We start from the raw sequence: 16,236 nt of genomic DNA, 5'->3' as shown, positions 1-16,236 counted from the left end.
ATTCACTCACTTCCTCTCTCAAAGATAACAAAAACCACAGAACTTTATTAATATAACGTCAAACATATAAATACATGTATGCAAGTCCACAAACACTTTCATCATTCGATAAAGTACAGTCTTTTGCGCCAACCAAGAATCATTTTCGAAGTTCTATTGTCAAACTTTGAATCTAAGGGAAACTGCCTATCTGCACAAATTGGCCAGGAATTTGACCATTATTATAAGCTGCACAACTCTCTCTTCAACGGCTGGCCTATATTTCTTTTTCTAGCATTTAAACGCAAGACGTCTCTCAATGCCTTGAATGCCTTGCCTGATGTCCGGTTCTATTTTGTAGCTACAATTATATTGAACATAAGTAGTTTAATATACATATATACAATTCCTTTGTTAATCACAAATTAGAAAATCAAATTTACTGGCTACATGTAGTTTTACCAAGCATAATTTCTGTTATTGAAGTAATTCAATATGACTAAAAAAAATCATAATAGAATTTACTTTTCACCTAACTTTTACAATTTTTGTTTATATTTTGGAAATGAAAAATAAAAAAAAAATATGTTTCCAACATTTCTGTAAAGCCCCTTTCACAATTAGCGCACGAGCAGAAACGACAAAATATTCGTGCGACAAAAAAAGTTAGATAAGGTTCGGAAACTGTTGCCAAGATAATCGCATATGAAAAAGTACTTGTACGAAAATCGCACGATTCAGAGCGACCGTTGTGCGATGTAAATGCATTGAATCTTGTGATATATCTTGCGTCTATATGCGACTGTTGTACATTGAAAGCGAGTGTTGTAAGATAATGCGATAGGATCGTACGAAAGACCAGATGATCGGACAATTGAACGTTCGCCAATGCGATAGGACAAGCGGAACTCGTCCGATCATTCGTTTCATTGTACGGATGATCGTACGAGTAAGAGGGGGTATACATTATATACTGCCCGTTTCCGTAGCTCTTCTGTATACATATAGTTGAATGCAAGAGAATGCAAGAAAAGATCCCACCCAAGAGGATGACAAAAGCAAAATCAAAAAACAAGACCAGGGCTGCGTTCAAGATCGTAGCTGCTACGTAGGGCTACGTAGTAGAACGGTAGGCTATCCTAGCCGCTATATAGATATTCGTAGCCTGAAAAGTTTATGCTAAGCATCAAATTCAAGATAGCCACCTTAGTTACCATTCTGTAACAAACATGAAATCTATTTACTTATAGTGATAATTAACAAATTATGTCGATATAATTAGTTTTAGTTGAATATTTCCAACTTCAAATCTGAGACTTAGCGGCTAACCTAGTGGTCCGTTCAATCTACCTAGATATATACGACCTAGCGGCTAGGCTAGCTGCTACGATCTTGAACGCAGCCATGTTGTGGCCTGAAACAGTTATGTTATACGGTGTAAACCGTAATGGGGAACTTTTTACCCCCGTTTTAGATTTAGTCATTTCGCTCTTTTTGTCAGTTAGCGGATCAAGACTTGGCGAATTTCAATGTCTCACGTTATCTCTTACCACAAAATTGTGGGGACGAATTCAAGACGAGGCAAAAACGTATTAAGTAGGAGCGGAATTATCACGGGGAGAAAAAAAAAACCCTTCTATCCAGTTGCAAGATTACACGAGACACCTCATGGTCGCACAACACAGCATAAACAGGTGCGATTTCTTTTACGATCTTAAAAAAATCGTGCATCACTCTTGCGAGTACACAAAACGTTGTAAAACGTTCGTAGTAACGTTCGTGCGTTGCAATGCAATAATTTGAATTTCATTCGGTCGCGTCTGAATAGTGTGCATGTCCACTATTTTGAGGAGGCTTGATGCGACCACAAAAACGCATGCAACAAATGCTAGAGCTCGTGCAACGTATGCGAGAGCTCGTTCGAAGCTAAAAAATTTCGATCGCAGAGTGTTGTTAAGTGCTCATGCACCAATTGTGAAGGGGGCTTAAGTTCAAATTTTAATTTACTCGACGAGTACTAAGTTTGTGGTAACATTTTTTATTTTACAAAATCATAAGTGGTCAATATAAGCATAGCTATAGATATATTCTTATTACAAATCTATCATAGCTTTACTGGATTTGATCACGCCCCAACCAAAGTTATCACCTCATAATTCCCAAAGAATGATTCCTTATTCCCCGAGTATTGGATATTGATGCTTGGTATACCACAGTATCATATAATACAATAGTAATCAAAACACTACCAGACAATACAATATTAAATTTACATCTACCCGGTATCTTACGGAAACTTATAGTTAATTCGTAGCTTTATAGAAACTAACAGAACTGAAATCTACACGCCCGTTCATCAATTGTTATAAACCAACAGTCACTTAAAACGCTTCTTAAATTACTGGACAGTAAAACGTAAAGAGGAACTAAACTCTGGAAAACTTGATACTTATTTTTTGGATAAAGAAATTTTATGATGGAAACATATGTTTATTAAATCTCTTGAAATTAGGAAAAATACTCTGTAGATTCAGAATCAGTGCACACGACTTACGAGTTGAAAGATGTAGAAATGAACTTGTAAAAAATAAAACTGGTCAAAGAAACAAAAGGACATATTTATTAAGTAACCAAAATTGTTTATAAGATGAATGTCACTTTTTTACTGACTGTCCATTGTATAAGGAAGAAAGAAATTCATTATTCCATTATGTCTCAATACTTAACAAAAGTTTTATACTTTTAACAAAAAAGACAAATTTTTCTGGTTAATGTCCGACGAAGACAAAACAATGTTTACAAAGTTAAGTAAATTTCTTATTAATGCTTTCAAAAGAAAGGACAGAATATTTTGATATCTAGGTGAACGAGTGAAATACTTGATAAACAGATCATGATACCATCTTTGTATTTGTATCAGCTACTTTTCCAAGTACATAGATATGTATATTGTTAATATGCAGTGGCGTCGGAAGGAAATTGAAAGTGGGGGGGGGGGGGGGGGGGGGGGGCTAAACTAATCCTCAGAAATCTTGACAAGCAAAAAAAAACCAAAAAAAAAACTAACCCCCAAAATTGTGAAAATCCTCATCCGTGGTGTGTGTGTGTGTGTGTGTGTGGGGGGGGGGGGGGGGGGGTGGAGGGTGTGGAGGATGTATACATGTACCTATAGTTCAAAAAAGAATTTCTTACCTACCAAAAATTAATTTTTTTTACACAAATCATGAAATTCCTAATGGGGGGGGGGGGGGGGGGGGGGTAGTATACCTGTGACTCCAACATCTCAATATTTCAATATTTCCATCTTTTCAAGGTAAATTTCGGAACAATTATCTTTCCTCCGAGAAAAAGGGGGGGGGGGGGGGCTGAACCTTCTATTATGCTATGTGCCTAATGGTTAGGTCTAACTTTGCGAAAAGCCCCCCCCCCCCCCCCCCCCCCCCCCGGAAATCTTGATAAGCAAGAAAAAAATTGCAAAAAACTGGGGGGGGGGGCGGGGGCAAAGCCAATCTTTCATACCGATCATCATATTGACAAACTATGGGTCTGTTTTTACCGTTGCAAAATTAACATTATGAGGGACCAAATTCCCTTAACTGGGCATAATAGCTTTAAATATTATTTGATTATCATGACTTGTTTTTGGAAATGTAATGGGTTTTTTTCTCAAGAATAAACAAATCTTTTAAAAAAGAAAAATAGTGATGGTTTAACAAAAAACAAGTCATTGGTGATCGAATTTGGATCATCAATCGATCGTGCATTTATCAATAAACTATAGATAATATTAAGAAAAAAGGAAATGTGTCAAGATGATAAGACTATGGGTTTGATTAAAACATTGAACTTTTAATTCTACATTAGTTTGATCGCCGTTATTTAATAAATTGATTGATGCCATGCAAATTTTAATTGGCTGAGAACTGAGAACCTTTATTATTGGTATTGGGAATGCATTTATACAAAAAAAAATACATAATAGAATTATTATAACGGTATTTCATGTCCAGAAATTGGGGGGGGGGGGGGTAAGGGTGGGGTGGGGTTGGGTTCGAGGGATAACTTTGTTTCCGGGGGAGGGGTTCAAGCCCTATTTTCAGTAATTTTACTATGTAAATTCAATAACTTAAAAGTATAAATTTTCCGGGGGGGGGGGGTGACCCCCATGCACCTACATACGAGTATACATGTAATTGATATATGTCTACTATTAAGAGAACTGTTTTTGGAACTGTAGAAAATCAATTCGCATGCAAATTCATTTTATATTATTAATCTTGAAAAACTATTCGCCCCACAAATAGATACAAAACCTGAATGTAATTTATAGGCGGATCCAGAATTTTTACTTGGGAGTATAGATAATTTTGTTTTCCAAGGTTCTCGATCTCTCTGACCCTCCTTCAATTAAGACATGAGCATGTAATGAACAAATTTGCTTATAATTTTAACTGTCGAATAATTTATGTATATTAGAAAAAAAAAATTTCAAAGACGAAATATTTTAATGTTATTTGAAGTGAAGCCGCTGCACTCCCTTGTCGTTCACCCTTATTTTTTTTCAGACCGGGAGCTACAGACCTGCAGCTAGTGAAAACTAGAACATCAATTTTTGACAGAAATAAAATTCAATACTGTTTTAAGATTGACAATTTATTATTTTTATTGACATGTCAAATACACCCGAACTTTGGTAGTAGCTGCTTTAAGAAATACATCTTTGTGATAATAATTAAAATCGGCTTTGTAACGCGTATTTGAGTACATTTTATCAATGACTATTTTGTGCAAATTGCTGAAAATTACATTGATATAAGTCATTATAAAGAATAATTCTTTGAATATTATGAGGTGATTAAATAAGGCCGGATGTGATTAAATCTATCATAACAGTGACATCAGAACCAAATTGAAGGGGGGGGGGGCTAGACTTATTAAAAATCTGGACAAGCTAAAAAATGGTTTTTGTTATGGTTAGTCTGACTTTGCAAAGGAGGGGGCTTACCGACGCATATATGAATAAAGCCCGTTGAGCTATATTGGATATGATCACCTCAATCCATATATTTTAAGTCTATCGAAGCTGACAGAACCGAAATCTGTAAGATCCAGTTCTAACCAGTTTACCGATCGATCGATACTTAGGCTTGCAACCTACAAAATCACGGACTGCACGAAGTGACGTCAGACTCAATTTCCCATGCATGAAGGAATCGTGATTTATCATATCTAATGTACACTACGGGCGCGTAGCATCGGGGGGAGGGGGGGGGGGGGGGGGTCGCACACCTTTTCCCGTAGAAATTTTTTTTTCAGTTGAATTCAGATGGGGTTGGTCTCCCTACTTTTTTTTTTTTAGGAGCAATTGAAATATAGAAGTGAATTGAATGTAATTGATATTGAAATTTACTTCAATAATTTATTACTTAAAATATATAGGTTGTAAATAAATATAAACAATACAATGCTTTCTCTGTTGATTCATTTATTTATTGATAGCTGTTGAATATTTTTTTGGTACGTAGTCATCGGTTTTGAAAGTTGGGGTGGGTGGGTGGGTGACAAACTTCCCCTTAATGTTTATATGTACAAAAACAGAAACAAAAACCATACTATGTCAAATATCAAAATCCTAATATAAGATTGAAAGGGGACAGTTCGTTCAAAATTCTTCTTCCTTTATATATATACATGTAAATTCAACCAAGAAAATCAACGATCGCCCTTGCCCCTCCCTATAATCCCACATGATGCTACGTACTGTGGTTTCATCAATATTCGTTGAATACCAATTTTCGCGGATTTTGCTATTTAGTTCATCTACGAAATTAAGTGTTTATTGAAGTGAACTTTCGAATAACATTTTGTATTGCTAAGGCCACTGGCCACGAATTTACGTATCCTTGAAACTGGGAATTTCACTTTATCCACGAAAATTGATACCCTTAAATATTAATGAAACCAAAGTATCTGATTATAACTATTATAATAATAGCAAAACAACTTACTTTTGAATATCCGAGAGCTGCATTGATGTTGAATTCCCTCAGCGGACCATGTCCAGGCACTTCCTAGCTTCGTTCCGTCATTGCTGTTTTCAACACATGCGGGGATTGCTTCAATATGTAATATAGAAGGAAACTAATGTGAATAAAAGAATTTTCACGGAGCGCATTCATAGTCATAATAGCTGCATGCGTGGATCTAGAGCAGGGTGTTAGGGGAATCGACCCCCCCCCCCCCCCCCGGTATAAAGTGATCAGCTCATGAGCCATTGCAAATAAATTTAGAGGCATTACTTCCAAATCTGTTTCATAAATCAAAGATAAAAGCTTAAGGCGGTTGTTGGACTTGTTTTTTTTTAAACAAAATCAAATCATCGGACGACCTAACAATATAAATATTTGAATTTCTACGTACCTTTTGAAACCAACAAAATACAGATTTCCAGGCGGGAACCTGTTCTTGTAGAGCGTGCATGATTTATTAACGTCCGCTGATCTCGAGGACTGCTCAGAACAGTGCGTGGTCCTTGCTCTTGGTCACGTGGGCAATGCGATCGACCAGGCAGTGAGCGATCATCATATGAACACAATTGTAGGGCAATCAACCATTGACCATGGAGTCATTGGATTTCGATTTGTAACTGTTTTTAATTTAAAATCATTCTTGAACAAGTTGAAACCAATCTCCCAAATGGGATATAATAATCTATATCCGAAGTGCGATAAAGTATCTATAGTGCAAAAACATATTTATTTTTTTTTATTTTGCAAAAAATAAGTCAAATCGAGGTGTAATCAGGTAATGGGCATTTCCATGATGTGACGTACTATTTATCGAAATAAACAATAAAATCCAGTGTAATTTTATAAATAGTTTCTTTCCCCAAATCGACATATAACAGCGTAAGCACTGGGTTAGCGGGTTCACTAGAAATCTGTATCGAGTTCGAACCCCGCTTAGGGTTTCAACATTTTTAACTTTCCAAAATTTTTAAAACGTATTTTTTGGTTAAATATTGTAAATTTTGAAAATTCTATACCGGTGAAAGTATTTTTTGATTATAATGTACTTTAATCCATATTAATCATATCGACAGATGTCCCATAGCAACTTTAATTAGATGAAATGTACAACAACTTTTTTAGTAAACAAGTTTTTTTTGTTACCCCAGTGCTGCAGAGATTGATGCCTCAATATCCAAGACTTCTTGGGGAACAATCTGACAAATTATATGATTTTGGAAAAATCACAAACCAAAAGATGTTGCATTTGATATAAAATTTCTGCGGATTTATTTAGAAAATTACAAAATCAAAAATTTTTGCACTTCAAATTTATATCTCATTTGAGGTATTACATGTATATCCCAAGCAGGCTATTATATCCCATTTGAGAGACTGCTGTTGAAGTCGTGCCGTATGCGCTGTGAGAATGATTGAATTAATTTCATCTCCTTAACTGATGTACATGAAATATATGAAAGAAAATATCAACTTACGGCTAGTTTTTGTTTTCGATTAATATTTAATATTTTCAAAACAATTTCACAACTCAATGGAAGAACTGCATGACATGAGCTATATGTTTAAAGATTTTTTTTCTGTACAATCCTATGTTGAACTCGCTCCCCTTCTATCGGTGAGAAGTAAGAACTAAGAATTTTATGAACTCAATGAAAAACATCAGTTTAAAATTTTGCGTGATCTTGAAATTAATTTTTACAAAACAAAATACTCTCTTTGTTTAAAAAAGAAATTTGCTTAAAAAATGAAAATAAAAAGATTTTTCAATGCATCAATCGAATTTTAGAGCTTGATATTATTTTTCTACAACACGAAAAATACAACAAAAAAGATAATAACATGAAAATGGACATTTTATTGATAATTTAAAATTAGCAATGAGCAATGACTTATGAATTCATTCAAATAAAAGTAAAAAGCATGAAGTACAATGATATTAATCGACTAAGATGGTTCTTCCAATAAAGGATGCTGCATTTCGGTTGAATATCTGAATTTAGCGAAATCCAAGGAATCTTAGAAACCGGCGGCCAAGAGAGGGCTTCTTCTCTTTGGAGGGAATCTGAAAATGCAAAGAAAGAAAATAGACACACACACCCACATATAATCAAATTTAGTTTAAGACAAAAATGACCTTCCTAAATTTTAATATTTAATGATGGATGAAGTTACATACCACACAATCTACAAAATGATCCGCCACCGATTCCTCAGAGGTACTAGTACTACATGTAGTGTTCGGCGGATCCACATCTCCCAGTGGTGTCTCTAATATCTGCTAACAGAGTAACGTCAAAAGTCAGAACTTGTTAAATGCAGTGATCAATATACAATCTAAATTTGAATTTAAAAAATGATTCTTCGACATCATTAGATAATTAGAACAAATTAATCCTATCGTAAACATTCCATACATGGTTGTTTTGAATTTGGGGTTTTTTTTTTATAACGCGAGAAATTAGAGCTGTTAGTCTTTTAAATTTGATAAGCTTGATAAGAAGATAAATAAACAAAACAAAAATAATATTTTTTTTTATATTCAAAATCTCGCTGACAGATCTTTCACATAAACACTATACATACCTGTGGCATATTTCGAAAGCCATCAATCTTGAAAAAGAGGAATTTTCTGGGGATGAAACAATTGTCTTCTACATCTTCAAATCCAAAGCCTTTTAGACACACGATTTTCTGAAAAATAATCAAAAGATCTTTAATACTTATCCGAATACAAGTATGTTCTTAAGATCTCTCATATTCATTCAGAAAATATTAATTTTCCCCTTCCATCGGTTTTGAATTTTGATACGAAATATTAAGTACATGTACCTTAAGCTCAGCATGAATATCCATCATTTGCTCTGCTTTTATTTTTGCACACTTTTCCACCATCAGTTTTCTTTTCTCCGAGTCGAATGAGGTCTGGAAGAATAAAAATCGAAAATTCTCATTTATCCGAATACATGTATGTTCTTTTGATCTTTGATACTTCAGAAAATATTATAACCCCCCTTCCCCTCTTTCCAATTTTGATACGAAATATACAGTACCTTTATTTCAGCATGAACAGCAGCCATCATTTGTTTTGCTTTCATCATCTCACATTTTTCCATCATCAGTTTTCTTTTCTCCGAGTCGAATGACGCCTGAAAGATAATGACACGAATTTTCAATGATGCTTATTAATTTGTGGCAAGGGGAATTATCTCCTACGCTAAACTTTTTTAAAAATAAAATTTCAAAAACTGCATTTGTAAACAATTATAAACCCACAATGATCTAATTCTTACCAGTAGCTGCTGGTGTACTGCTTTCATGGCTTTTCTTCTGTCTTCCATTTCTATCTCATTAATCTCGTCTTTTTTCGGGGGCTCCGAATCTTCATGATCTTGACTATGAGGAGCCTATCAACAACACCAAAGGTATTACGAAGGAAATTTTAACGCATAGGGAAAAAGAAGAAGAATTACCGGTGAATAGGCTTTCTTTTTATTTATACAGATTAAATATACCTTCAAAGCTGCAGCCTCCTCCAGCACTCTTTTACGAGCCTTTACCACGATTTCTTAAACATATATCTAAAAAGAAAATCAACTAATGACTACTGTGTATCTCTTATTAGTCATCGGAGTGAAAACAACAAAAAAGGGAGGGGGTGTAATTCAACCAAAATTATTTTGGTAACCTGACCTTTATTTCTTCAATGTTAACTTTTGTCTTAGCCTGTAAAATGAAGATAAGGCATTTCATTACCGTTAGATATTTTATGCAAAGTTTTTTAAAATAAATTGTTCTAATCATATTTACTAATGTTTTATTTTCTAGAATGGCATAAAATATTACTTCTTCACTTTCTTTTTTTCCATGAAGGCTTTCAAAGTATTCGTGTGTTGCCCAGCTGGGTAGAAAATCCTGCAAAAGAAAAACTCTCTAGATCTATCATAGTGCAATAAAGCTGGTTGTGTACCGATATATAATTAAGATCATTGAAAAAGAAAGGAATTATTGTGAAATGATAGTGAATATCGAGTAAGAAAATATTTCAATACTTACGTGAACATCCGCATTGTGTGTAATTATTTTCTTGAGATTCCCGATGGTCTTTGCCATCTTTTTGGTACGGACGTGTTCCCTCTGAAAGTATTTCATTAATGTCCATTAGATACGTGTATATAAACAAGTATAGGAAGTTAATAAAACAAAATAAATTATTTTGTTTACGATACTTGCCATTTTCACTTGATCATCTGAAGTTGGATCAAAATAAAGGGGATTCAAAGCTTTGAATTCTCTCTGCATCTTCATTGTATACATGTCTTCGCTCTGCGATTTGTTTGGTAACATAGGAAAATGATCTATGACGCGTTATGAAAACGTCATAAACGTAATGACGTCACAATGTCACAATCTCTCTCTCTCTCTCTCTCTCTCTCTCTCTCTCTCTCTCTCTCTCTCTCTCTCTCTCTCTGTATAACGTTAGTTCTGATTATCCCATGAGTGATATCCACCGTATAAATAAATATAAACTTCTAGAAACAACACGTTTGTCTTCCTTTTCAACCACTTCAATGACAATTTGGTAGAAGTTTGTATATCCGCCTCATAGGCGTCGGAACCGGGGGGGGGGGGCTTAGCCTCCTTATTTTTTTTTGCAAAGTTAGACATAGCCATAAGGCACATAGCATCAGGGAGGGGCCATGCCTCCCCCCCCCCCCCCACTTTTTCTCGCTATAGTATATTTCTTAGATTTTAATGTAAAAAAATTGAAGTATCAGAAAGGAAAATTATAGTCATAGGTATACTACCCCCCATTTCGAACACGTAAATTGTTGACATCAGCCACCGGTTTACGATCACCAATGGCTACCTATACCAGCCGATATAATATGTTATATATTTTGTTTCTGAAACCTTAAAATATGGAGAGAGAGAGAGAGAGAGAGAGAGAGAGAGAGAGAGAGAGAGAGAGAGAGAGAGAGAGAGAGAGAGAGATTGTGTGTGTTCATTTAGACCACTAAATTTTGACGCTTATTAAAATATTTGTTCTCCATGAATATATATGAATCTTATTATCAATCAAGTGTAGAAATCTAAATTCCTAATAATGGTAAGAAAATAGCGAATTATTTCATTGCAACGCAGTTTAAAACCGTTGTACATTAAATTTCTATTGAAAATTTACCAAAACTACTTGAAGTTCAAACGACTTGAGGTAAAATTAGGCGATGAATAAACATATCAACCACCCCTGCGAATGTTATTGTCATTTAAATTAAGACAACGTGGTTTTATTTGACCCTTTAATTATAAGTTTCGCAGTAAAAATCGTGCCTCGTGTTTATAGTCTATATCATAGAATCTGTTATAGGTACTTGTATTCAAATATAAAATCCAGACGTTTATTGATTTTAAACTTTATCTTTATTGATTAGAGGATAAAACTAGTTCTAGAAAAAAGTATGACAATAGAAATTATAGTTTTTTTCTGCTATTGCAACAATTAACTTTCTTAGTAGCGGTAACCCATTTAGAATAAATTTTTGATCCGCGCCTGACCTAGTAATAGCATCAATAGTGAAACAGACTATAATATTTTATGCAGAATGTTCCTTGAAAATAGCTCGATATACTAAGTTTTTATACAAAACAGAAACCCATCCTTTTTTTAAAAGCATGGTATTGCACGCCAAAGCCTAAAAAATGGCTATGATTTTATTAAGCAACCCGGCCAATGTTTATACTTTAAACCACGTGTAGAGTGGTTGAACACGAACGATAACTCTGTTCTGAATATCATCGTTTAGTTTAAACAACCTCTAGATGATGAAATAAGACATATAATTATCATAAAATATTTTTTATGTTTTAAAACATAAATCAAAGTAGGATATGATATGAGAAATGACCGGTATTTACGTATTTTGAGAATATTATCTTAACACTTTAACTCCCGCTCGAAATTTCACGGGAACTAAACAAATCTCGATGAAGTCTCGTGAACTTTCTGAAATTCATTGGAGCACCTTTGGATTTATTACATACTTCGCAACGATAAAAAACCCATTCCGAACTCATTCGCAGGGGTGTCAACAGTGACCGAAAAAGGGCCCAAAATACGGAGTTAAAGGCATTCATCCTTTGCAAAGCCGAAATCGACTTTCATAGCTTCATTTAGCCGGGTTTTGCAGGAAGCAAAGTCCTGACTATATGCATGCAAATTGCAAGTGTGTCTATGAATAGCAGAACTGTAAAATTAAAGAAAAAACCGCGAACAGCGTCAAGATAAAGGCTTCCGCTATACCAAATAGTTTCACAGAGAGCCATGTTTCGTCAAATCTAGTGTTTGTTTTTTTTTTTTTGGCAAATTAATTTAGCGAGGATGTTTTTTGGTTTTGTTTTCTTATTAACTACGGGCTTTAAAAACAAGATTATTCATTTTAAGCAATTATACAAGGCACATGTTTACAAAGCATTGATATTTTGCTGCACATCGAAGATATGGGGGAATGATTTTATAATGCTTGTTTCAAATATCAATACGCTGATTTTTTTTTATACTTGACAGACATATTATTATTGTTTATAGCCGCTTACAAATTGTAGTTGCTCTAACGCTGCCGACATAAAAAAACCACGAGAGAGAGAGAGAGAGAGAGAGAGAGAGAGAGAGAGAGAGAGAGAGAGAGAGAGAGAGAGAGAGAGAGAAAGAAAGAGAACCAGTCTTTTCTACAAAAAACATGCATATTTTTAAAAGAGCCCAGGTTTTAGTACTTCAGTACTTTGATTCTACATGTTGCATTTGAGAATGAAAAGAAAAATATATTATGAACAAGAAAATCGACATTTATTTGAGAATTCGCAAAAAGTTGATTCTTTCAAATTAAAGAAAAAGAATCAAGTACAATAAAATAAATCTACTGAGACGGTTCTTCCAGTAAAGGCTGTATTTAGGTTGAGAGTCTAAATTTATCAAAATCCGAGGAATTTGAGAAACCGTCGGCCAAAGGAGCGCTTCTTCTGATTGGAGGGAGTCTGAAAATGTAAAGAAAGAAAATAAGGAACACATACCAACTTATGATTAGTTTTCTTTCAAGACAAAAATGACCTTCATATAAGAATTTAATTAAGGAATAAGGAATCATTCTTTGAGTATTATGATGTGATAATTTCGGTCGGGGCGTGGTCAATTCCAATAAAGCCCGAAGGGCTTTTTGATAGATTTGACCACGCTCCGACCGAAATTATCACCTCATAATAATCAAAGAATGATACCTTTTAACTTATTTTTATATTATTTCCAATTTCTATACTTTAAAACAACATTTTTAAATGAAGCACATGCTACATGTATGTACTACTATGCGGCGCAGCCAATACCGTGTCTCGGTTATGCTGTAAGACACGCCCATTTTATGCCAATCATGTTTTATGAAGTTATCGGGTTTTAGGGTTCAAAATTGATTCGTAATGTTATCACAAACAATGACAGCTGAAAATGTAAATATTGACTGATGTTGTACATACCATACAATCTATTGAATGATTCACCGCCGAATCTTCAGAAGTGTTAGTGTTCGGCGGATCCACGTCTCCGAATGGTGTTTCCATATTCTGCAAACAGAGTAACAGTATAAAAAAAATCACAACTAGTTAAATGCAGTGATCAAAGGGCAGTCTAAATTTGAATTTAAAAAATGGTTCTTCGACATCATTAAATGTAGATATTTTTGGTAAAGAATCCAAACAAATTGATGCTATTGTAAACGTTCTATACATGATTGCTTTGAATTTTTTTTTTTTTAATCTAACGCGAGAAATTAGACCTGTTACTTTTTTGTATTTGATAAGCTTGATAAGAAGATTGATAAACAAACACAAATAATATTTTTTTCAAAATCTCCCTGACAAATCTTTCACATAAACACTAAACATACCTGTGGCGTATTTCGAAAGCCATCAATCTTGAAAAAGAGCAATTTTCTGGGTATGAAACAATTGTCTTCTTCGTCTTCAAAACCAAAACCTTTTAGAAACACGATTTTCTGCAAAATAATCAATAGAGCTTTTATACTTATCCGAAAACAAGTATTTTCTTAAGATTTTTAATATTCATTCAAATCACATTAATTCTCCCCTTCCATCGGTTTTGAATTTTGATACGAAATATTAAGTATATGTACCTTAAGCTCAGCATGAACAGCCATCATTTGCTCTGCTTTTATTTTTGCACACTTTTCCATCATAAGTTTTCTTTTCTCCGAGTCGAATGAGGTCTGGAAGGATAGAAATCGAAAATTCTTGCTTTACCGAATATGTTCTTTTGATCTTTGATACTTATTCAAAGCGTTTTCCCCTTTTTTCCAATTTTGATACGAAATATACAATACCTTTAGTTCAGCATGAACAGCAGCCATCATTTGCTTTGCTTTCATTATTTCACACTTTTCCATCATCAGTTTTCTTTTCTCTGAGTCGAATGACACCTGGAAGGATAATGACACGAATATTCAATGATGCTAATTAATCTAAACATTACTGTCGATCACAAATTTAATCTCCTACGCTAAACTTTTTTAAAATAAAATTTCAAAAACTGCATTTGTAAACACAATGATCTAATTCTTACCAGCAACTGCTGGTATACTGCATTCATGGCTTTTCTTCTGTCTTCCATGTCTACTAGTATCTCATTAATCTCGTCTTTTTTCGGGGGCTCCGAATCTTGAGGAACTTGCATTGACTCTGAGGAACCTATCAACAACATCAAAGGTATTATAAAGGAAATTTTAAAGCATAGAGAAAAAAAAAGAATTACCGGTGTATAGGTTTTCTTTTTATTTATACAGATTAAATATACCTTCAAAGCTGCAGCCTCCTCCAGTAATCTTTTACGAGCCTTTACCACGATTTCTCCGACATATATCTAAAAAGAAAAACAACTAATGACCATTGTGTTTTTCTTATTTCTCATCGGAGTGAGAACTCCAAAAAAAAAAGAGGAGGGGGGGGGGGGGGGTGGTGATTCAACCAGAATCATTTTGGTAACCTTACCTTTATTTCTTCAATGTTAACTTTTGTCTTAGCCTGTAAAATGAAGATATAGGCATTTCATTAGCGTTAAATATTTTATGCAAAATTTTTAAAAATAAATTTTTCTAATCATATTTACTAATGTTTTATTTTCTAGAATGGCATAAAATATTACTTCTTCACTTTCTTTTTTTCCATGAAGGCTTTCAAAGTATTCGTTCGTCGCCCAGCTGGGTAGAAAATCCTGCAAAGAAAAACTCTTTTGATCTATCATAGTGCAATAAAGCTGGTTAATTAAGATCATTGAAAAAGAAAGGGATTATTGTGATAGGATAGTGAATATCGAGTAAGAAAATTTTTCAATACTTACGTGAACATCCGCATTTTGTGTATTTATTTTCTTGAGATTCTCTATAGTCTTTGCCATCTTTTTATGTCGGACGTGCTCCCTCTGAAAGTATTCCATTCAAGTCTATTAGATATGTGTATATAATTTAAAGACTAACAAGTAGGAATTTAAAGAAACACATATACTTTCTTATTTTGTTTATGATACTTGCCATTTTCACTCGATCATCTGATGTTGGATCAAAGTAAAGTGGATTCAAATCTTTGAATTCTCTCTGCATCTTTTTGGTACGGACGTGTTCCCTCTGAAAGTATTTCATTAATGTCCATTAGATACGTGTATATAAACAAGTATAGGAAGTTAATAAAACAAAATAAATTATTTTGTTTACGATACTTGCCATTTTCACTTGATCATCTGAAGTTGGATCAAAATAAAGGGGATTCAAAGCTTTGAATTCTCTCTGCATCTTCATTGTATACATGTCTTCGCTCTGCGATTTGTTTGGTAACATAGGAAAATGATCTTTGACGCGCTATGAAAACGTCATAAACGTGATGACGTCACAATACATCTCTCTCTCTCTCTCTCTCTCTCTCTCTCTCTCTCTCTCTCTCTCTCTCTCTCTCTCTCTCTCTCTGATATATAACGTTAATTTTGATAAAAATATATATATACTTGTAGAAACAACACGTCTGCCTTTTTTATGCGCCAACCGGCTTCCGTATAATTATGCAAAGCCTGGAGAGACATAATGTAGATATGTACAAAAGTACTGAATTTTATTATTACAATGCATAAAGTATTTATCGATAATAACCATGCTTAACTTGGCGTATGATACATGTA

The 16,236-nt window shown here is 34.2% G+C and overlaps 1 protein-coding gene, 1 long non-coding RNA gene and 1 pseudogene across 2 annotated transcripts; all 3 read right to left on the bottom strand.

Annotated features, from left to right (window-relative positions):
• Nucleotides 1-39: 39 nt before the first annotated feature.
• On the bottom strand, nucleotides 40-6,492 carry LOC128189707 (uncharacterized). The gene is made up of 3 exons (XR_008244267.1): nucleotides 6,400-6,492; nucleotides 5,988-6,095; nucleotides 40-340 (listed from the first exon to the last, which is right to left on the bottom strand). It is a non-coding gene; the product is annotated as an uncharacterized LOC128189707 (long non-coding RNA).
• Nucleotides 6,493-7,942: 1,450 nt separating this feature from the next.
• On the bottom strand, nucleotides 7,943-10,352 carry LOC128186811 (uncharacterized; annotated as a pseudogene).
• Nucleotides 10,353-12,868: 2,516 nt separating this feature from the next.
• On the bottom strand, nucleotides 12,869-15,901 carry LOC128186808 (uncharacterized). The gene is made up of 11 exons (XM_052856712.1): nucleotides 15,788-15,901; nucleotides 15,409-15,489; nucleotides 15,214-15,282; nucleotides 15,060-15,092; nucleotides 14,866-14,931; nucleotides 14,635-14,748; nucleotides 14,396-14,491; nucleotides 14,189-14,281; nucleotides 13,943-14,050; nucleotides 13,533-13,619; nucleotides 12,869-13,040 (listed from the first exon to the last, which is right to left on the bottom strand). The coding sequence occupies exons 1-11, from the start codon at nucleotides 15,899-15,901 to the stop codon at nucleotides 12,978-12,980; spliced, it is 924 nt and encodes a 307-aa protein (XP_052712672.1). The 3' UTR covers nucleotides 12,869-12,977.
• Between the last annotated feature and the right edge of the window lie 335 nt (nucleotides 15,902-16,236).

This window comes from Crassostrea angulata, chromosome 6 (genome assembly GCF_025612915.1).
Source record: "Crassostrea angulata isolate pt1a10 chromosome 6, ASM2561291v2, whole genome shotgun sequence".
Lineage (NCBI taxonomy): Eukaryota > Metazoa > Mollusca > Bivalvia > Ostreida > Ostreidae > Magallana > Magallana angulata.
The sequence above is the reverse complement of the archived record's forward strand: the minus strand, read 5'-3'. Positions and strand labels throughout refer to the sequence as shown.